The 22,367-nt window shown below is 43.0% G+C and overlaps 2 protein-coding genes across 2 annotated transcripts in view; one reads left to right on the forward strand and one right to left on the reverse strand.

Moving 5' to 3' along the window:
* Positions 1–22,367, forward strand: part of LOC144893653 (uncharacterized) — a 1,023,192-nt gene that overhangs the window by 83,789 nt on the left and 917,036 nt on the right. The window lies entirely within an intron of this gene.
* Positions 776–22,090, reverse strand: LOC137412780 (synaptosomal-associated protein 25-like). Its single transcript, XM_068098097.2, has 7 exons — positions 21,999–22,090; positions 19,342–19,383; positions 16,596–16,644; positions 11,827–11,944; positions 6,935–7,069; positions 1,216–1,360; positions 776–860 (listed from the first exon to the last, which is right to left on the reverse strand). Exons 1-7 carry the CDS (start codon positions 22,068–22,070, stop codon positions 792–794), a joined length of 630 nt encoding a protein of 209 aa, XP_067954198.2. The 5' UTR covers positions 22,071–22,090; the 3' UTR covers positions 776–791.

Raw genomic sequence — 22,367 nt, forward strand, 5'->3', positions numbered from 1 at the left:
GAGTAGTTCTCACCAGACACGGAATGCTAAAACACATCTATAATCACGCACTTTCTCAAGAAAATTACCAGAAATACTTGATACATATAAGGAAGTCGGTACCCTCGGCTGATAGCAGCATGTCGAGAATGGGGCATTGTGTCGTCACACTGGAAGAAGAGTTCACCAATCTCAATATGGCAGAAAACCATTTCTGATGTCAAACACATTAGTGACCTTTGTGGTACACACAACACTAATTTCTCAGGGAAATAAAGTTTTAACGTTGGAATAATCTCTTGTTCATATTCTCAGCCAATTTTCTGGTTTTGGGGTATGGTTGAAACTCCTCATTTGGGTCACCTGAAGAAAAGCAATGCTAGGTACGGAAATCACATAACCCTTTTGATTCGTTTTGTAAGCAAGTGTAATTTTTTTTTGCTAATCCTTGTATAGTTGGTCTCAGTTAAAAATGGGGAAGAGTATTAAAAAGCAAATGATGGGGAATTGCCCTGATGATGATGATACTCGGATTCAGCAAAGAAGAGAAGCCTGTTGGCATCCGAATCAGCAACTACTTTCTTCAACGTATCGATTTGATCATGACGAGAACTTTTACTTCCATCATAATACAAAATACTGGTGTGGTGTGACTATGGGCTGAAAGAAAACAAAGTCACAGAATCAAAATGTTTTTGGGCAGATGGTAGGCAATCAAAAAAAAAGGTTACAGAATGCTGGCAGGTGGTGTACGATGGTGAGTCACATGACCAGCTCGAAGGTCACAACCACCAAGGGCTCTGCCCGGCAGCTCATCCACTTCCCAGAATCTTTGTGGCTCGCTGGTTTGCTTCGTCAACCCGAACTTTATTGGAATCGGCCTAAGGAAGGGCAGAGCAGGAAAACATCCTTGTATGCCTTTGCTCCTATGAGCTTCTTCCTGTGTATCCTTCACACAACATTTATAACAACATAATATTTGGACATGATGTCCAAACATGATGTTGTTAGTCCGAGAAGTTATGTGTGTGAAGGAGTATATTACATGGGGTTTTCAAGGAAGTGGAAATGGGAAACCTCATCACAAACTGATCTATATTCAACATGCAATAGTCGTAAAGTTCAAAGTGGGAAAGTGATGCAATTAGAAAGTGGGTCTTAACAACAAGAACAAACCGAGGGAAAGAGAAGGAAACACGACGAAGGCAATACTAATGGAGGTGGAGGACAATATACCTTCTCCATAATGCGGTCCACTTGGCGATTCTGTATGCCGATCTCATTGCCCATGTCGAGAGCCATGTGCCGCAGGTTACCAATAATGCCGCTCACCTGTTCTAGATTCTCCTCCATGTCCTGCTCCCGTGTATCTCCTGTCACCCTTCACCAATCACAAGTGCGTCAATTTTATGTTGTGCTCGTGTGTCGATGTGGTTGTAACACCACTACAGTGTTGCTTAGACATACAGTGCATTCAGAAAGTATTCAGACCCCTTCACTTTTTTCACATCTTGTTATGTTGCAGCCTTATGCTGAAATCGTTTAAATTCATTTTTTCCCTCATTAATCTACACTCAATACCCCATAATGACAAAGAGAAAACAGGATTTTAGAAAGTTTTGCAAATTTATTAAAAAGAAAAACTGAAATATCACATTGACATAACTATTCATACCCTTTGCTATGATACTTGAAAACCCACAGAATCTTGTTTCTCATAGTCTGAGAGTCCTGTAGGTGCTTTTTTGCAAACTCCAAGCGGGCTTTCATGTGTCTTTCACGGAGGAGAGGCTTCCGTCTGGCCACTCTGCCATAAAGCCCAGATCGGTGGAGTGTTGCAGTGATGGTTGTCCTTCTGGAAGTTTCTCCCATCTCCACACATCTGGAGTTCAGTCAGAGTGACCATCGGGTTCTTGGTCACCTCTATTACCAAGGCCCTTCTCCCCCGATTGCTCAGTTTGGCCGGGCGGCCAGCTCCAGGAAGAGTCCTGGTTCGGTGTGTGCCTTTCCAAATCATGTCCAATCAATTTAATTTACCACAGATCACTAATTTGCTCAAGAAAATCAAGGTGTAGAAACAATGGTGTAGAAACTCCAATCAAGGTGTAGAAACATCTCAAAGATGATCAAGAGAAATGGGAGGCACCTGAGCTAAATTTCAGGTGTCATAGCAAAGGGTATGAATACTTATGTAAATGTGATATTTCCGTTTTTTATTTTTCATAAATTTGCAAAACTTTCTAAAATCCTGTTTTCTCTTCGTCATTATGGGGTATTGAGTGTAGATTGATGAGGGAAAAAATGAATTTAAACTATTTCAGCATGAGGCTGCAATATAACAAAATGTGAAAAAGTGAAGGGGTCTGAATACTTTCTGAATGCACTGTAGAAGTACTGTGCTGATTATTTCATGTCACTATGCATAAAGATTATAAGACATTTCCTAATTAAAATAATCTTTACCATGTGTCATTCTTGTTCCTGAATTTTCATTCATCTATACAAATATTTTCCCTGGTGTTGGGCTAGCGGCTAGGGTGCCGGCTTAGGATCCTAGGATCCTTGGTTCGAATCCCGGTCGATTGCTGAATTAACGCCAGGGGGGTTGACTCAGCCTGTCATCCTTCCGAGGTCGGCTAATTGAGTACCAGTTCACTGGTAATTCCCTGTTTGTCGTTGAAGGCGGCAAAAAGGGTTGGCGTCAGGAAGGGCATCCGGCCGTAAAACATTGCTTCAAAAAGGGGACCAAAAAACAACAACAACCACGGTCCCCGAAAAGGCCAACCCCCGCTTTGCGGGGAAAAATGGCCTCTAAACGGTGGTTTTATACAAATATTTTCAAGTGTTTGTTTGTTAATCTTTCATGGTTGAACCTTAGCACTTGGAGGCCCAAAATTTTAGGTGCTACAGGTACTTAAGAATGTGGACAAGGTTGTAAACTACCATAGGTTTACATCTGGACAAGGTTGTAAACTACCATAGGTTTACATCTGGACAAGGTTGTAAACTACCATAGGTTTACATCTGGACAAGGTTGTAAACTACCATAGGTTTACATCTGGACAAGGTTGTAAACTACCATAGGTTTACATCTGGACAAGGTTGTAAACTACCATAGGTTTACATCTGGACAAGGTTGTAAACTACCATAGGTTTACGTCCATTTTGAGGCTACCAAAGGCCCCTATGAAGTGTATATTGGGATGTGGGGTCAGCCAGTGCCGCCGCCGGCCCGCAGGCAAAATGCAACAACCATGAGGCCAACAACTCCATAGCTTTTCAATGTCCAACATGTCCCAGAACCACCACTGGGAAAAGCTCACCCAACCGGCAGCTCCTGCTAGTAATACCATACTTAGCAGGCTTTGTTCAAACCTTTTCTTTAAGTCAGCACTCCAACATTAAAAAGATGGGACCAAAGTAGCTCCAATTATGTCTTCTCTAACTTTTGTAGATTTGTTTTTACACTTTTTGTTTTGAGTATAAAAATCACTCTCGTTTGTTTCGATAACTAGTTCAACAGAGCTAATGGAAAGATCACACAACAGAAGCAAAAAATAACTGCGAGGTACAGAACAATGAATCCTGCGTCGTGGAGTGGCGACCCGTCTAGGATTGTATTCCTTAGCCAAAGGAAACTTCCAAAGCTTTTCTTCCAAAACTTCCAAAGCCAAAGCTGTTCACTTGTCTGTGAACAAGCCCTGTGCATCCCACTGCGTGAAAGGAAGAGTTAGTTACTGAACGATGAATTGTGTACGGCGAGAAATAAAGCAAGAATGTAGGACTGGAAAGGACAGTCTCATGATCTGGAAGATGTTGAACAGATGTGGGATGTGTGATCTAATGTATGAGGAGGTGAGGCAGGTGACAGGGAAAAGGAAATATCGAAGGTGTGCCACTGTGAAAGACAAGAATGGTAATCTACAAACTGATTTGGAAGAGATGGAAGGAATATTTACCTCCGCCACCAAAGGTGGATGGAGGTTATGTTTTCACGTCTGTCTGTCTGTCTGTGAACAAGACAACCCCCTTCCCATGCCTCCTCCCCCCAAGCCTTATCCCTCCCACAGATCTACCGATGTCCCTGTTCTCTGCTGTTGTACTTGTGTGCTTCCCTCTCTCTCCCCATCTTATCTCCCGCTCCCTTCATCATATGTTTTATGTGTCGGTTTATGTTTTTTTTGTGAATAATTTTAGCTCTTACACGAGCCTCGATCTTGTACACAAGAAAAAAAAGGATATAGCAAAATGTTGTAGACGGATTCGGACGAAATTTGGCAGAGATGTAGCGTATGTGACAATCACGAAATGATTAGATTTTGGAGAAGATCGGGATTCGGATCCGGCTACTAGATTTTTTAAGTGATTCTTCACCATTGGGAGATGGGGCCAAAAACGATACATATATCCCATAGCAGGACATCTCAAAATATCCATAGCAGGATATCCCAAAAAGTTGTGGACGGATTTGAACTAAACTTGGTGGACCGGTTGGGTGTCTGACGAGGACGATTCGATTCGATTTCGGTGAAGATGTGAATATGGATTCGGATATGAGAATTATTTAATCTTTAAAGTCATTCTTCACCATTGAGAGATCGGGCGAAAAGCCATATAGCATGATATTTTAAAAAGTTATGAATTTTTTGTATACAAAGTCGAGGCTCGTGTAAGAGCTAACGCATTAAACACAAAAAAACACAAACAGACACATCTTTTTTTTGGTGGACGAGTTGGTTAAGTGACAAGAACAAGCCGATTAGATTTTCCTTCAGGTCCGAATCCAGATCCGGCCTATCAGAGGGATACAAAACATAACTGTTCACCAGGTGGAGGTTTGTGCTCTACCAAGTTGTAGTTTGAAGAGTTGTTTGATGTGTAAAATCAAATAAATGTCTTTGAACAAAGCAGTAATGGTCCCACGAATCCTACCCGATGTCCAACCTGATATTGGTCCATCTATTATGCGAGAGGAAATTGAGGAAGCTATCGATGATTTAACATAGCATTAATAGGATTTTTGGGAAAAAGGGCACTAAAGAAATTATTACAATCTGTCAAAAAAGTACAAGAATTGAGTACGGTGGGGACACAGAGAATTTGGTGATTTAAGATCAATCGGGTTCATTTAAGATCAATAGGGTTGATTTAAGATCAATAAGGTTGATTTAAGATCAATAGGGTTCATTTAAGATCAATAGGGTTGATTTAAGATCAATAGGGTTGATTTAAGATCAATAGGGTTGATTTAAGATCAATAGGGTTGATTTAAGATCAATGTGGTTGATTTAAGATCAATGGGGTTGATTTAAGATCAATAGGGTTCATTTAAGATTAATAGGGTTCATTTAAGATCAATAGGGTTCATTTAAGATCAATAGGGTTCATTTAAAATCAATAGGGTTCATTTAAAATCAATAGGGTTCATTTAAGATCAATAGGGTTCATTTAAGATCAATAGGGTTGATTTAAGATTAATAGGGTTCATTTAAGATCAATAGGGTTGATTTAAGATCAATAGGGTTGATTTAAGATCAATAGGGTTGATTTAAGATCAATAGGGTTCATTTAAGATCAATAGGGTTCATTTAAGATCAATAGGGTTCATTTAAGATCAATAGGGTTCATTTAAGATCAATAGGGTTGATTTAAGATCAATAGGGTTCATTTAAGATCAATAGGGTTGATTTAAGATCAATAGGGTTGATTTAAGATCAAGAGGGTTGATTTAAGATCAATAGGGTTGATTTAAGATCAATAGGGTTCATTTAAGATCAATAGGGTTCATTTAAGATCAATAGGGTTCATTTAAGATCAATAGGGTTGATTTAAGATCAATAGGGTTGATTTAAGATCAAGAGGGTTGATTTAAGATCAAGAGGGTTGATTTAAGATCAATGGGGTTGATTTAAGATTAATAGGGTTCATTTAAGATTAATAGGGTTCATTTAAGATCAATAGGGTTCATTTAAGATCAATAGGGTTGATTTAAGATCAATAGGGTTGATTTAAGATCAAGAGGGTTGATTTAAGATCAAGAGGGTTGATCGCTCGTGCATCAAAGACCAGGCTGAAGATCTTGACCAAAAGAACTGCTGCACAAGCTATAGGACTGCAAGTTGTATTAGTGAAAACCAGTTTGGCTTCAGAGAAGTTTCTTTCCGACTTGAATCACAGCCATGTTGGCTTGTCGGAAGGAAAAATTATGGTACTCCACTCACTTCCTTAAAAAGTTGTTTTAAAATCGGCAAATCATTGTTTTGGCAATTAAGAATCTGACAAAGACACATTAACATCTGAATATACTAGGGCATGCCCGTACTATATATATATCTAAAATTATATCCCCCCCCTCTATTTACATGAAATGGTTTGGTCCAAAGCGAACGGCTTGCGAGTACGGTGACAATCCCCCCCCTCTATTTACATGAAATGGTTTGGTCCAAAGCGAACGGCTTGCGGAGTTTGGTAAAGAAATCGCCATAGCGTGCACAAACGCGCAGGAAAGCGAAAGAATCGCAAATTAGTTTTAAAACATAGTTTAACGCCAACATAGCGGCAACATAGTTTGCCAACGTGAAATAAATGAATACGCTCTCAAATGTGCCGTCCGAGGCAGAGTCTGTTCGGCACGTTCGGCACACGTGATAGCTCGCTGCTCTCTGATTGGTTGAATCGTTTTTTGGACATAGCTCGGTAACTACTTGTCCGATTAATATGAAACCTTGAAAAGGCACATCCTCAGGTCCCCAGCAATATACCTGGCAAGTTTAAAGTATATCGGACCCGTGGTTGTCGAGAAACAGCGGTCACAGACAAACAAACATACACACAGAGATTACTGGAATTATAGATAGATGAAATAAACACAAAATTCTTAAATGAATGTTTGCGTTTGCTTTCCCTTTTTGAGTTAACCTTGGTACATCCACAACAAGGTTCAACAAAGCCTCACCTGCAGATAAATGCTCCGCTCATAGCCATTTGCTCCCGTTCATCAGCTACACGCGCCGGCTGGCTGGAAATGACGCCATCTTGGTTTTTGCCCCAAACATTCTTGTAAGCGTGTCCAGCTTTGAATTTCTTTAATCTGGTGGGATGGATCACAAAGCAGGTTCATCTTAGGCTTTATTTGGCATAGCAAACAAGAAAAAATGAAGCTCGGTCGTCTTCATCAATAACATCTTTGGTCTTTTGGGGTTTTTAAAAAACTTTATACTGAAGAACATGGAGAAAAGCTTCATATTCTTTTATTTTTTAACGTAAAAAATTAATGATCAAAATTCAACATGCAATACTCATATAATAGTCTGGTTGGTAGATGGACCCCCAGTCCCCCATGCATCCTCCGGGAAATTTAGACACATTTTTATATTCATAACAGTGTCTACTAACCAATTACAGAAGTTTCCATCGCAATAAACTGCACCACAGGGGGTCGCGTACGGCGGCCATCTTGGATTTTGTCGTGCCTGAATGGCTAAGGCTCAGGATTTCCATAACTTTTGAACTAGACGTCATTAGACAAATAAACCCACTTTTCCACACAATTTAAACATGAGAAAACGTTTGGAAGTATCATTCTTGAGATTTGAGCATGTCTTGTCGGTCAAATAACTGAAGATATGGGGGGGATGCAAATTAGACCAGAATTCTCCATATCTCCTGGGATTGTGCCTTGTTGACCCCGTCACATGATGTTAGCGGTGGTCATTTGCTTGAAAAATTTACCAACAGTACACTTTGTTTAGCTTATATGTGTCATTCTCGACTTCTTTGTATTTGATAACACTTTTGGCTTCCATTGCAGCTGGCAGGCACACGTGGATTAGACGGGTAACTAACTCATTTGAAATCATGGGTTAAACAAAATGGACCAAAGGGGCAAAACGAAAAGCCACTGAGAGTTCTGAGTCCCAATCGCCAAATAGAGTAAAACCTAAAGAGTCCATCTTGCATCTGAACAGTGTTGCTGATCATGGATCATTTACATGTTTTAGAAATGTCAGGTAATCCAGATGAGAAACTGACCTCTCTGCATGAAATCCGAGACAAGAGACCGGCAGAACCACCTGATTCAAAGTATCGTATGGAAGGAGTGTGCAGTCAGATACCCTCGACACTTGAAGGTGCTCATCTGGATGTCGTGGGGGTACCAAAGATGATGCTATCAAGGTTTCATGAAGAACCTAGATTGGCTGCAGCAAACACACAGCTCACAACCTTCAACATCACAGCAACATCATTCTCCGCAAAAGCAAAGTCTCCCTAACTCTACGATCTTCCCACCTGAGAGTATCTTTTGTGCTGTTGTCAACGCAAGACAGAAAGATGAATCGTGTTCACCATGACAAGTGCATGGGAATCACTTGAGCCACAGGCAGAAGAGCTAGGGAAAGAAAATCTCCTCTGTAACATTAGAGGTTTTGACCTGTTTGCAGTTGAGTCGAAGTTCCACCATAGTTGTCGGATGGAGTTCACAAATCAATACCGCAAACACATCCGTGCCAAAGAGAGGCCGAGCGGCAAGAACGAGTCAGACCAGGCCCATCTCAGCGCCGCTCACAATGAAGCCTTCAACTCAGTTGCTCAGTTCATCCAGGAGCATATTGTCCAGCAGAATGAAGCCGTGCAACTATCCTCACTTTGAATGATCTACATTGATAAACTGGATTACAGCAATTTCTCCAACAGAGACTATCACAGTGAAAAACTGATGAAGCGACTGCAAAAACCTGATATCAGTTCTCAAATTGCCTTCGCCAAGGTCAATCCTGGCGACATGGGTCGTGTGTCATTACCCTGCGCTCGCGATGCGAAAATCAGGGTGAAGCATTTGGTTGCGTACGTCCGTATGTGTATATGTGTAGCGTACGTGTCTGCATTTTTTAAATTCATTTTCTCGCAACCGTTGGTCTGATTGACACGAAATTTTACCATAGGAGCGCCTCCGCCTGTAGATTTATTAATTTTTTTACTCATAATTATGACGTCATAGGGCATGCGGTACAGACACCATCTTCGAAAAAATTTACACCTCTATATCTCCCAAACCGCTCAATGGAAAAAGTTGAAACTGGCTCATTGTCAAGTACTTCCCATGGGGAATAAGAAATGTTGATGATGATGTCATTGGTGTCTTCATTATGACGTCATAATTGGACAAGTACAACACTTGATCTGATCAGCATGAAAAAAAAAATTTCCTCTGTAACTGTACGTCTGATGGTCACGAAATTTGTACCATAGGCGTGCCTCCTGTAGAATATTTTAATGATAATTATGACGTCATAAGGTCACGTGGTACAGGTGCCATCTTGGAAAAATCGAAAAAAGTTGCACCTCCATATCCCTGAAACCGCTCCATGGAAAAAATTGAAACATGGCTCATTCTAAAGAACTCCCCATGGCGAATAAGATGTCAATGATGATGTCATCGGTACCTTAATTATGACGTCATAATTTGACAAGTACAATGCTTGATTCGATCAGTAATTCATTCATTCATTCTGCAATTCTTAGTCCGATTGACACAAAATTTTCACCATTGGAGCACCTCCTCCTGTAGAATATTTTAATGATAATTATGATGAAATAGGTCACGTGGTGCAGGCGCCATCTTGGAAAAAGTGAAAAAAGTTGCACCTCTATCTTCAAAACCAGGGAATAGGTGTTGTTAATGATGTTGTGATTGGTATCATAATTATGACGTCATCATTTGACAGGGACAACGCTTAGTCTGATCAGGTTGAAATGTATTGAGCATGATCTATGCAACAATTATATTAGAGAATATAAATTTATGATGTCATTGCTCACGTGGTCTGGCAGCCATATTGGATCAAAGAAAAAAAAACCTTCAAAAACAGAAGAGTTGACTCGCACCAAGTTGACTGCGCAGGGTAAGTATTCCATGAATACCATCTAGTTTTACCTGGTACATAGTTCCAGAATTACTGTTGCTGATCCACTTCCGTGTGGATATAAGCTGGCCAGTGCGGCTCTGGTCTCTCGGGCAAATCCTTCCTCCTTCACTCGTAGACTTTCTAGACTCTCCTGAGTGTGAAGATGATGACGAGGAGAATAATGACAATGGACTCTATGATTATGATGACTTGCTGGATTACATGGATGATGAGAATGAGTCATTTCCTTTGATTTGACCAAATAAATTCATGATATTTTTCTGTTTTCCCTATCAAACTGCTTTGAATTATATGTGTGTCTTTTACTTTATTCTCTCTTGTTCATGGTGTTATTTGCTCGCTCATACTGGCACCTCGTTCTGTCTTTCTCTTTCCTTTGTTTTTGCTTTGCTTCACCTCGTTCAGCTTTGCTTCGCCCGTTCCACTTCACGTTGTTCGCTACTTCAGCGGCTTTCAATAACATCTCACGTCTTTGTCATCTCCACACACCCACACACCTTTTCACCTCACGCCCGGCACATGCTCGCTTCAACACAGTTGTCTCCCAGCCATATTGCAGCCCTTCAACTTGCCTCACCTTGCCACCAGCCGTTCTCCCATCAGGAACTGCCGTATACTATGGCGTGCAGTCATCTGTACCATCTGCTGCTCTGAGGGAGCATAAGCGGAGTGGAGGAGGGAGCGTTAGGTGGTGATTCTAAGAATCATGGCGCGAGATCACTGCTTTGATCGTATGGATCACTTTGATCACTGCTTTGATCGTCTGAACAAACTCAAGATCACTGCTTTGATCGTGACGTAGCATGCCTGAGGGCCATTGACCTAGGGTTGATTGGCCAACGGTAGATGATAGGGTGTGGCTCGTAATGCTGGTTTGCATGACCAATTAACATCCATTGCATGGTCACCGGCATGGTTCCCTATCTGCTTCAGTCATCTCACAGGTGCAGTAAACTGAACCTGGGCACGAAGATTCAGCCAGGGGTGAGTGTTGGAAACGGTCTTGTTATAGATGCCTCGGACTCTCAAAGTTATCTGAGAGCAGCGAGGTCCCATAACAGTACGTTTCAGTGGATAAATGCAGACATAAGCTACAGATGAACTTAGTTGTGAGGTAAGATTCATTAAATAACCTCACACATTTTGGCCCCATTGGTAGCTGCTTTTTGGAGAAAGAGATGAAGTTTATTCAGACCTGGAATCAAGGTTTTTGGCAAAGACCTTGTAAACAAAGGCTGAACACGTGATTTGCAACTACAAATCTGATAATTACATCATTACCCAAAGAGGAATTTTGAGAATGTGACTGAATAGGAATTGAAGGGCTGTGCATCTCAGAGCCACTTTGAAAGTTCTAGTGAGTTCTGGAAAGGGGCTGGTCCTACCCAAAAGGGTGGGTTTTTCATCTATATATGTGGAATACTTTTTGACTGGAAATATAAGGGCCAATAATAGATCGCTGGAGAAGTTTCTTGCTGAGCAAAAACCGTTAAGGATCCAGCGTGAGCGGACTATGAAGGACAAGGCGAATGCTGTTCATAGTTCTTGAGCACCTGGGTTTCAAGGCTACCTGTGTTATTGTATAATTTGAAAGATCATAGTATGCTTGAGTGACTATGGTGACTCGATAACTTTTTGGGTTCGATTATCAACCCGACTATAAACTGTGAGATTGGTGCTTCGCCCACATCATAAAGTGTGCCATGCTCAGATAGAGATTAGTCTAGGGTGAAATAGAATACAACAGAAGTAGAATGCACACACTACCTTCATATGAACAAACTCATGTCACAGCAATACCTTTCAATGCAAGCAACGCATGTATACCTCTGCAACACAGTGTACATGTCCAAATTTGTAGTCATGTGATGCATGTACAAGAGACTATATGTGTATATGTTGAAGTGTAAAGGTCACATACTGATCACAAGGATAGTCGCATAGACCACAGCATTTTCCTAGGCCAGTCAAGTTCTTTTCTGCTTCTTTCATGTCCTGATTGATTTGGTCCATGCCATCCTCAATCCTCTCCAGTTGCTCTAATTGACGTCACGGTGGCCAGACCCCAGGGAAGCAATAGTGAATTTTGATGGAAAGATGGGAAGATGATGCCATTTTCCCGCATGAAAAGCATAGCATGGTGGAGGGAGACAAGGGTGGGAAGAGAAAACAACACATTTGGCCATTAATGGTGACTGAGGATTGAAAAATGACCAGACGAGGGCACCTAGGACGGCTTTACCTACTTGGCACATGGGCACACACAGAGCCCACAGCATTTCCCTAAATCCTTGAGATTTTTCTCAGCCTCCTTCATGTCCTGATTTATGTGATCCGTGTCCCCTTCAATGTAATCCAGCTGTGCTGTTTTTAGTGGAGGGAAGTAGGTGGGGAGGGGACTTGGATAGAGGGACAAGGAAGGATACCATAGAGGTGACAACGACTTATTTACAACTTCCTCTTCTTCTTACTATAATTCACCAAATGTCTGTCCATCTGTCTGTCTGTCCGTCTGTCTACAGGTACCGCAAAAACGGCTGAACGGATCGCAACAAAATTTTGGGTGGGTAATCCTGGGACCCCCTGGAGTAAAATAGGCTATATTTTTTTCCCAATTTTTCCAATTTTCCAGTTTTTCCAAACACGATCAATTTTTCCAATTTTCCAGTTTTTCCAAACACGATCAATTTTTCCAATTTTCCAGTTTTTCCAAACACGATCAATTTTTCCAATTTTCCAGTTTTTTCAAACACGATCAATTTTTCCAATTTTCCAGTTTTTTCAAACACGATCAATTTTTCCAATTTTCCAGTTTTTCCAAACACGATCAATTTTTCCAATTTTCCAGTTTTTCCAAACACGATCAATTTTTCAAATTTTCCAGTTTTTCCAAACACGATCAATTTTTCCAATTTTCCAGTTTTTCAAACACGATCAATTTTTCCAATTTTCCAGTTTTTCCAAACACGATCAATTTTTCCAATTTTCCAGTTTTTCAAACACGATCAATTTTTCCAATTTTCCAGTTTTTCCAAACACGATCAATTTTTCCAATTTTCCAGTTTTTCCAAACACGATAAATTTTTCAAATTTTCCAGTTTTTCCAAACACGATAAATTTTTCCAATTTTCCAGTTTTTCCAAACACGATCAGTTTTTCCAATTTTTCAGTTTTTCCAAACGTTGGAATAATATTTACCGATATGAACAGTGATGTGGCTTTTATTGAAATTCTACAAATATTGTTTAGATTTTGATGATTTGCGTGTGATATGATTTAACGGATGTTTATATAAATCGTTTAAAATATAAAAAAAAGCCTTCAATTTCTGATATTTTGCCTTTTCATTTGGGCCTCCCAATTGAAGCCCCACACGTAAGGCGGGTACCGTTGCTAGTGTATAAAATCTGAATTCTGCTGATGCTTTTTCATCCATGTGCCATCTTTCTGTGCATTTATAGAACAAGACACATCATATAACAATGCGGAGTTTCAATAGGGTATTTGTCTTGGTGACACCATTCACACAAGTCATTGACTGTTCCCTCCACACACACTTCACTATTTTGCTCCTAGCATAGCATTCACCATTCACTGGGACAGCATTCACTATCCACCACATTCCTTTTGAATTCAATGTCAAGGCATTTGGGCTTACGAGTGAAGTAGCCATGATCCAGGGCCTCATTGAGTTGACGTTAGTGATGCAATGGCAGGCATGTCTAGTGTGTCTGCACTATATCCTCATTTTTCTAGCCACCCAATGGAGGATCACCTTGGGCATTTGTGAATGAATAGAGTGAATGCTAGATCCCAACTTGAAATTAAAGCCCACCACATGGTACCTCCTGACGGATGAGATGGAATTTCTGGGAAATCAGGTGAGCAAGACGAGGGTCGCTACGGCTGTGAGGAAGGGGGATGTTGTCCACCTGTGGCCAATCACCCACAACAACATGGAGGTATGGCAGTTTGTCTTCTTTGCCTCATAATAACAAAGTTGGTTGGCCTGGATATTATTGGCCAAATACTGCCCAGGAAGATGGTGAGCTGAATACCAAGGAAGGAATTTTGAGGCAGAACTGATGTCAAAACTATAGCAGGGCTTGGAAGTGGACAAGTTCCAGACATCTTCATACCACCCCCAGACAACCGGCCTTTGGAGTATTTTAACAGCATGCTTAAACACATCTCATCTCATTTTATATAAGAAGTCATCAGAATTGGGGTTTATACATTGACAAGGTGCCCTTGGTGTCCTGCACAACAATATGTCATTCACACCATTCCTCCTGACATTCCTTGTTCTACCATTGGACTTTGCATCTGCAGTAGTTCCCCTGATTGCCCTTCTTAAGGTTATTCTTGTGTGATTGTAACTACAAGCAGCACAACAAACTTGAGAGGTGGTGAATGAACACCTACAACATGCAAGGCGTGAACAGATGCAAGACCACAATTGGCATGTGGCACCACACCTGTTTGCCAATAGGAATCGAGAACCACCTTTAGAGGCCATTTTTCCCCACAGATCAGGGGTTGGCCTTTTTTGGGCACCGCCGTCCCCTTATTTGAAGCAATCTTTTATAGCCGGATGCCTATCCTGCCCTGTTAGTCGCCTCTTGCGACACACAAGGAATTACCAGTGAACTGGTGCTCAATTTGCCGACCTTGGAAGGATGACAGGGTGAGTCAACCCCCCTGGCGTTAATTCAGCGATCGACCGGGATTTGAACCCAGGATCCTAGGATCCCAAGCCGGTACCCTAACCGCTAAACCAACACGAGGCTCCAGTTGGAATCGAGCTTGACTGTATAAGCCTGGAGTACGCTGAGGGCGTAGGTAACCAACCAAGCTGAACCAACCTTGAGGGGCCCCATGGGAATAGCATGGCAGTTCCCAGAGCAGCGAAACACCAATACAGGGTGAAGTAGAGACAACAGAGTGAAGTACAATTATGAGCATCGGCTAAAAAAACCAACAAACCAAAAAGAGGCTTGTGCAGATCACATTGGCAGTGATTATGATCCACCTCAATGGCAGTAGTTATTGGAAACTGTACAGGTGAAGCCAAGCACAGGTAAATGTACCAGTCTGTGTGATTGTGGGTAGAGGAGGAACAAGAACTAGGGGGAAGGCCCCACCACGACAAGTGCTTTCCACGTTGGTAGAATGGTTTGAATGAGACCTCTCTCTGCAGAGGTATGGATGTAGCATTGATAACGACAAGCGTGAGGTGGGATTGACACCGTTGCATGCTTGAGATTCAGTCGTTGGCAAACTCCATACCGGTACTCATACTTTGTAGATCATTAATAGGCAAATACTCAGCTATTGGCAGACTGCACATGCAGGTTTGTATGCCTTCGCAGCAGACAACAGCTTAGCCATTGGTGGATTTTAGAGGCAAGTGGATCAGAACAGTGGGCCACAGCCATTGACGTCCAGCAATGAGAAGCGTAAGTACCAAGAGAACAAGAGCAGCCGGTGAGGGGTCATGCTGGTGGCCATTGCTAGGAATGTGCAAGCATAGCATGAGTGCAATGCAAAAACACCGCAAGGATTGTGTGTGGGAAAGCCTGCTGTGTAATGCGCTTGTGTTTACTGGTGGGCCAGGACGAGCACAGGATCACATGAGGACAGCATGTGTTAGAGCACGGTGTTACAATCCAGTGCTAGGGGATGGACAGTACAAGCACCAGGTGAAGATTGTGCCCGTGAAAGTACACCGTTTTGGGCTGTGCCAACCAGAGAAAGGCATTTGCCAAGTGAACTGCGTAAGCAAGACACTGAGGATCAGCTATATCAGGCAAAGTGTGTTCCGGTACTGAAAGCGGGCCTAGTCGACAAGCAGGAGCCTACACAGAAGGCGTAGACATACGGACGACTACTATTCTCTCTTCTTATTCATTGCCTCATTCTCCCTGTCCTTCACTGTTGTTTGCATACATTTGGAAAAGAAACTTGCTTAGCCTCAGCATCTTATCTGTTTCTACAAGGAGAGACACCACACACTGTAAATTGCAACTACAGCAGAGTAGGTATGTGTCGGAGATAGAGGACAGATTTGGTATTATAGGTAGGCTGGCAGGATAGTCAAGGAGGTATGCACCAGTCTGTGTTAGAATCTCGACCCAGGTATAAACTGTCACGTTAGCCGGGCAATACATCAATGTGCACACCATCTCATGATGGACTTCAAACTGAACTGGCCAACCGGTTTGTAGAAGATTTGGGCCAAAAAGCATTCACTGGCCAACCACACAAGAAGGTCGGAATAATTGGGGCCATTGTAATGGTAATTGTAGTCATATTCGTCATGTTATTTTGGCAGTAGTATTAGTCACTGTTCTAAAAGTATTAAGACTTGCTCTAGTATTAACTGGATTGATGTAAATATGTCCAAATATAAACAATGGCTACACCACAGTGTATGAGCTGAATTCCTTGGGAAATGCAAGTGATCACTCTTTCCTTTTACCCAACATTCTGCAGGAGTTGAAAAAAAATTCATTCCAGCAACAATAAAGAAGAGCCAATTAATTTGTACTTTAAAAAAAAATATATATATATATTAAAATTTTCCCACTTAAGCATTTTATCACACATTAGTAACAGTGCGTTTGTGAATTAGCAAAACATGTGATAGCTTGAAACCTCCCAACAAAACAGCGCCAAATACAGACCTACCTCCTTGTTCATCGAGCATCACCAGTGTGCGGATTCCTGCATCCTTACTCTATTGAATAGGACGTGGAACAAAGGAGGGAGAGATGGGAAATGAAACGGGGAAAGAGGAGCAGATAAGGAGATTGATCAAAAGTGGCATGGATACAATGAATTTCACATAGGTTTACCAGGTAATAGGCGTCCACAACCATCCTTGATCATTTTGTGAAATCTACCGGCCGAGGCCCCTATGTGAATGATGTGAAAAAGGACTCTACTGAAAATTCTGGTCAACACAGATGGTGCAGGCCTAATTTTCCCGAGCTTGAACTAAGAAAAGCTTTCAAAAAAAAATAGAGCCCAAGCTCGTGTTTCTTCCCGGTAAATCGTTCCCTGGGAATTCCTGGAAAATTGTGTGAATCGATTTGGGATTCCTGCCTTTTCACAGTTTATTTTTGTTCAGGCTCGGAAAATCTAGGTTCGAACCATCTCTGGTGGTAAGTGTAGATGTTCTTGCGCTTGCGCACTGTGCTCCGTGCACCTCCTTTCCCAACACTAAGGAAAGATTCATCAACTTGTATTTTATGGCCTTCAAACCCATCCCACAACCAAGTGGACTAAATAAGCAATGTGTGCCATGGTAAAAGCCAATTTCATGCAAAGTTATATGATTGGATGGAGAATGTGGTCAGCATTCCAAAAAATCTGTTTTCTGCAGGAATGGGTCACAGTGTTTCAGGCAGCAGGAACATTTAGTTAACTCATGCTTCCTTACAATAGGCATCTTTTGTATTTATTTATTTAAAACTTATCTAAAGTGATTTTCTTGTAAGTGAATTATAATTATAATTCTCCATTGAAGGAAATCATATGATTATTTTGGTTGTGATTCCAAAAGACACTATTAGTTGGAAGGGGGGATCCATAGCTAGACTGACTGTGCTAAGTGTAACCTGGTCCGTGTGTTTTGAGTAGGTTAGATTGCCATACAACAGGGACCTGTCAAAAAAGGTCATCTTGTAAAATGTGATGCCAAGGAGGCAGCGTATGTAATTTATAGACAGAATAGTCAGGGTAATATTGTTTGCGTAAACACTTTGTTTGTGGGCGAGGCCAGTTGTAGACTTCCCATCACAAAAGGACTTCCCATGTCACACATGTGCAAAAAGGCCGTTACGATCTGTCTGGCAAGTGTGTGCCAGCCACAGTGGTATAATGTGCTGTAGGGCCCATAAGCGGGCATAGGATTTATTTTTATTTGGCCCCGCCTGTGGGAGGGGCGACTCCACCCTGAAAAGGAGGGTGAACAAGAAAGAAAAAGCACAGAGGGTGATTCCTAAGAAGGAGCTTGTGTGAAGAGACCCTGGACAAAGGCAGAGAGAATGCCCTGAGTCCAAAGAAGAATCCTAGATGATCGAGACAAAGAAGAAGGAGGGAGGATCGAGACCAAGAAGAAGGCCTTGAGAGGAGAGAAAGAAGAGACCAGAGCTCCCGGCCTGTATAAGGAGTCAGCGGAAGAAGTGCCTTGAGAGAAGGTCACGTGGACTGGTTCAGGGTGCATGTCCTGAGGTGCGCATCGTGGCTGGTTTACTTCGTCGCTGGTTTACGTCGTCATTGGCTTACTTTGTCGTTGGCTCACTTCATATCTGGCTCTTGTCATCTCGCTCCTGCATCAAAAATGGGCTGCAGAGAGTCCTGCATTTTCACCATGCATAGACAAAGGAAAGTCCACACCAGCAATTGTTTGGTCATCTCATATCGATTCTTGATGAGATTAAATTATAAAATGGGTCGTGATGTCCGAATGTCTGTCCTTCCAGTCGTCCGTCCGTTTGTCTATCCGTTAAGTTTTTGCATTTTTTGCTACTCCTCCCTTATAACCTGGCTGATTGTTTTGAAACTTGACACGTGAATACAAGAGAGTATCCCGCACAATCGCTAGGCTTCAATTTCGGATCATGGGGGGCTTCTAGATGAGAGGAGGCGGGGAGGTGGGTTACCCCACAAACTTCATATTCCTACTCCTTCTTTATTTACTAACTGATTGCTCTGAAATCTGATACAGTCCTTCTACTCGATGGTCTGCCGGATTGCTTGGTCTGATATCTTTCCATCTCAGAGGGGCTCCAGAGGGGCTCCTGGAGGGTGGGGGCAGGGGCCTTAAATACAACTTCAAGAGATGACCATAAGCTCACTTGGGGCTATTTATTATTGATATAGTCAAATAGTTTTTCCCTATTCCCCAATGGATTCAATGTTAAATTTACCTTAGTCTCACAACCCGCATTTTCCTTCCACTCACGATCCAGTATGACCTTAATCAAGGAAATGAGGACATATGTGTTGTGTGAAATGGATTGCCTGGACCCCAGAGAAATACCTGGAGGAGGCTTCGCATATTGATCCCTTGTGACACCCCTTAGATGTGGAAGTGGGGATGTTAAAGCTTGGTGATCAGGATGGAGAAATGTAAGCAATCTCTTGGTAATTGTGGTGTGATACATACATAGCACTGTGGTCTGGCTGGTCAAGCCTCGGATGCAAGGAAGCTTCCAAAATGTGTTTTTATGATAAAATGCTGAAATTCAACATATACCTTGTAAGATATACATTTGGGTTCATTCACAATGTCAAATTAGAGTAAATGCTAAATATTCAGGAAAAAAGTTTCCTCTGTTATTTTTTTAAATTCCAGATAACAAAAAATACACGAGGGTAATTTCCTACGTCATGGAAATCTCAGGAAAAGTACAGATGCAAACCTCACCTCCTCCACAAGCTGCATCATCCTCCGAGTGCTCTCCAGAGACTGAAACACACAGCACCCCAGAGATCCCTTAGACGCTCTAAGAATGGCCGAGCGGAGGTTCACGTGCCAGGGTAAGAGAAGACAATCCGACGCACACTCTCCGTGTGGAACTGCGGGTATAATATCATGAATAATACAGGAAAAAGTTTTACATTATGTTTCCAAATGTCTGGAGACGTTGAACTTCCTTTCAATCCAAAATGACGTTCACATGCTCCATGTAGAAGGAATTGGAGACGGTACCAACATCATGGGGCTGGTTCGGCTTCTTTGTTGACGTCACTATGTTGTTCCAATGCAATTTTGCCCAGAATATTGTCTCTCGTGTCAAATGTACTCGGTGGAATTTTAATTATCAGAATGAGTAGCAGCTTACTGGGGAAAAGGGGCAATGCATCGGCGGTACGGCCTCGCTCCCAGCAACGGCGCAAGCAAGTCACAGACAACATCACTACTGCCTCCTCCAAACCTTGCATCGGTCAAATCAACCACTCGGAAGACTCAATCGCTATGAGAATGACATGACAAGATTCATGAATTGTGCGGCCTGGAAGCCTTGAGAGGCAGTAAATTAGTGAAACACACACACACACACACACACACACACACACACACACACACACACACACACACACACACACACACACACACACACACACAAACATTTGATGATTTCTTCCTTTAAGCTCTTTGCTCTCCTAGTTTTCAATTCCCGTCGGACTTGCAAACATCAATTAACCAGTTGAGGAATCTGACATTGTCACTTCCTGCCTTCTAACGCCATCAACATTGAGCAGCAACTGTAAACCACAAGTGTCAGATTAATCTACTACATGAGAGCCGTTGGTCTGTCTGTCTGTGTCTGTGTCGCCATTTTTCTCAGAGATGGCTGAACGGATCTTCGTCAAACTTTCAGAGGTTCATCAGTGAGTGCCTGGGAGTGTTTTAGGCAAAAAAAAATTTTTTTTGAAAAAAAAAAACGTTTGTTTTTGGGGATGTAAAAAAAAGTGCCGAAGCCTTTTTGATTAATGACTGATATATACAAGTACACATTCGCAGAAATAAATACAAAACAATCGCCAGACATTTGAACACAAATGATAAAACTATTCCGGAAGCGGTCGAAGTTTGTGGTAAGGCTTCTTCTTCTTCCTGAACGTCATCACACTTAACTCAGAAACGTGATGAACGGCTCATTCACCAGCAGATATTCTACGAAAAGGTGAAATGATGATTTTGTGGCGGACACGGTGGCTCGCTGGCGCGATGACATCATTCCGCGCACCAGGAGGGTGTCGGCCACGCCCGAGGGGTAGGCGTGGCCTCGGGATATACACGGGGCACACAGCCCCGAGCACGGCAGTGCTATAGTTTGATCCTTAGAATAAAGACTCTTTTGATTACGTTCGTTGTTGCTTCCTTTATTACCAAGACAAGTCGTGCGCATAGCACCGCACTACAATTTGACGTTTGTGATGGATTCTGATTTGGATGTAATTGCTTTTACATTATATTTGCCCTCATTTCAAATATGTTAATGTTTCTTTTTCGCTTGAGCAACGCCGGGTACTCCAGCTATAAACACTTATATACTTTACTCGGCGTACAAATACAAATACAACTTTGTCTGGGAGGTAACATAGGCTATGTGGCCACAGCCTCATGCGGGGATGTGGGAGACAATGAGAGGGGCGTAAATTCTTTATGTAAATATGTACCATGTAGCACCACCTGGTGTTGGTGGCAAAGGGTATTACAATTTCCTTTTTTACCTGGGCAACACTGAGGTTATGAAGCACTCTTTGCACAGGTACATTTTTTCCTCCTTCCCTTTTTTCCTCCTTCCCCCCCCCCTCCTCCCCAAAAACGGAGGGGCCTGTCAAAGCCATCCCCCACCTCCCCCACACCCAAAAGATACATGTAGTATATCTTTCCCTCTCCCCTCACCTCACCTCACTTCCCCTCACTTCTCTTCACCTCACCTCCCCTTACTTCTCCTCACCTCACCTCACCTCACCTCCCCTCACTTCCCCTCACTTCCTCTCACTTCCTCTCATTTCCCCTCACTTCCCCTCACCTCACCTCCCCTCACCTCCCCCCCCTCACCTCACCTCACCTCCCCTCACCTCCCCCGCTCCCCTTCCCCTCCCCTCTCCCCCTCCCCTCACCTCCCTCCTCACCTCACCTCACCTCCCTGCTCCCCCTCCCCCAACCGCTCCCCCCCACCGCTCCCCCTCCCCCCCACCGCTCCCCCTCCCCCCCACCGCTCCCCCTCCCCCCACCGCTCCCCCCCCACCGCTCCCCCTCCCCCCCACCACTCCCCCTCCCCCCACCGCTCCTTCCCCCCCCACCGCTCCCCTCCCCCCCACCGCCCCCCACCCCCCCCACCGCTCCCCCTCCCCCCCACCGCTCCCCTCCCCCCACCGCCCCCCCTCCCCCCCACCGCTCCCCTCCCCCCCCACCGCTCCCCTCCCCCCCCCACCGCTCCCCCTCCCCCCCACCGCTCCCCCTCCCCCCCACCGCTCCCCCTCCCCCCCACCGCCACATGAATTCTAACAAGCACGAATCAACGCTAAGGTCCGAGATAACAGGAAAGTACCATTTATACTTGGTACCTCATCTGTGATGTGATCTGCTTGAGTCTCCAGGGTCTCCGTTTCAGAGCACACGGTCTCCTCAGTGGTCATTGTGGCACCAGATAGCCCCAGCCGATGGTCTTCGGAGCAGGATGTTCAAGGCCTCCTACGGTCCAAAGATTCCAAGTCATTAAAACAAGAGAAAAATAGTCGCTTCAACCAACAACTGTGTTCATGACCATAAAACACCTTTGGGCACAAAATGAAACTGCGATCGATGTTAATGTTTAATTCTGTATTGATTAAACAACTTCTGTATTGATTAATGTGGGGAACTTGTTTCGGGGTGGGAAGGAAGGATCCCTCATCCTCTTCAATCTCATTCTTCCCTCCAGGTCTTGAAGACAT

This window comes from Myxine glutinosa, chromosome 9 (assembly GCF_964187855.1).
Source record: "Myxine glutinosa chromosome 9, kmMyxGlut1.1, whole genome shotgun sequence".
NCBI classification, from domain to species: Eukaryota; Metazoa; Chordata; class Myxini; order Myxiniformes; family Myxinidae; genus Myxine; species Myxine glutinosa.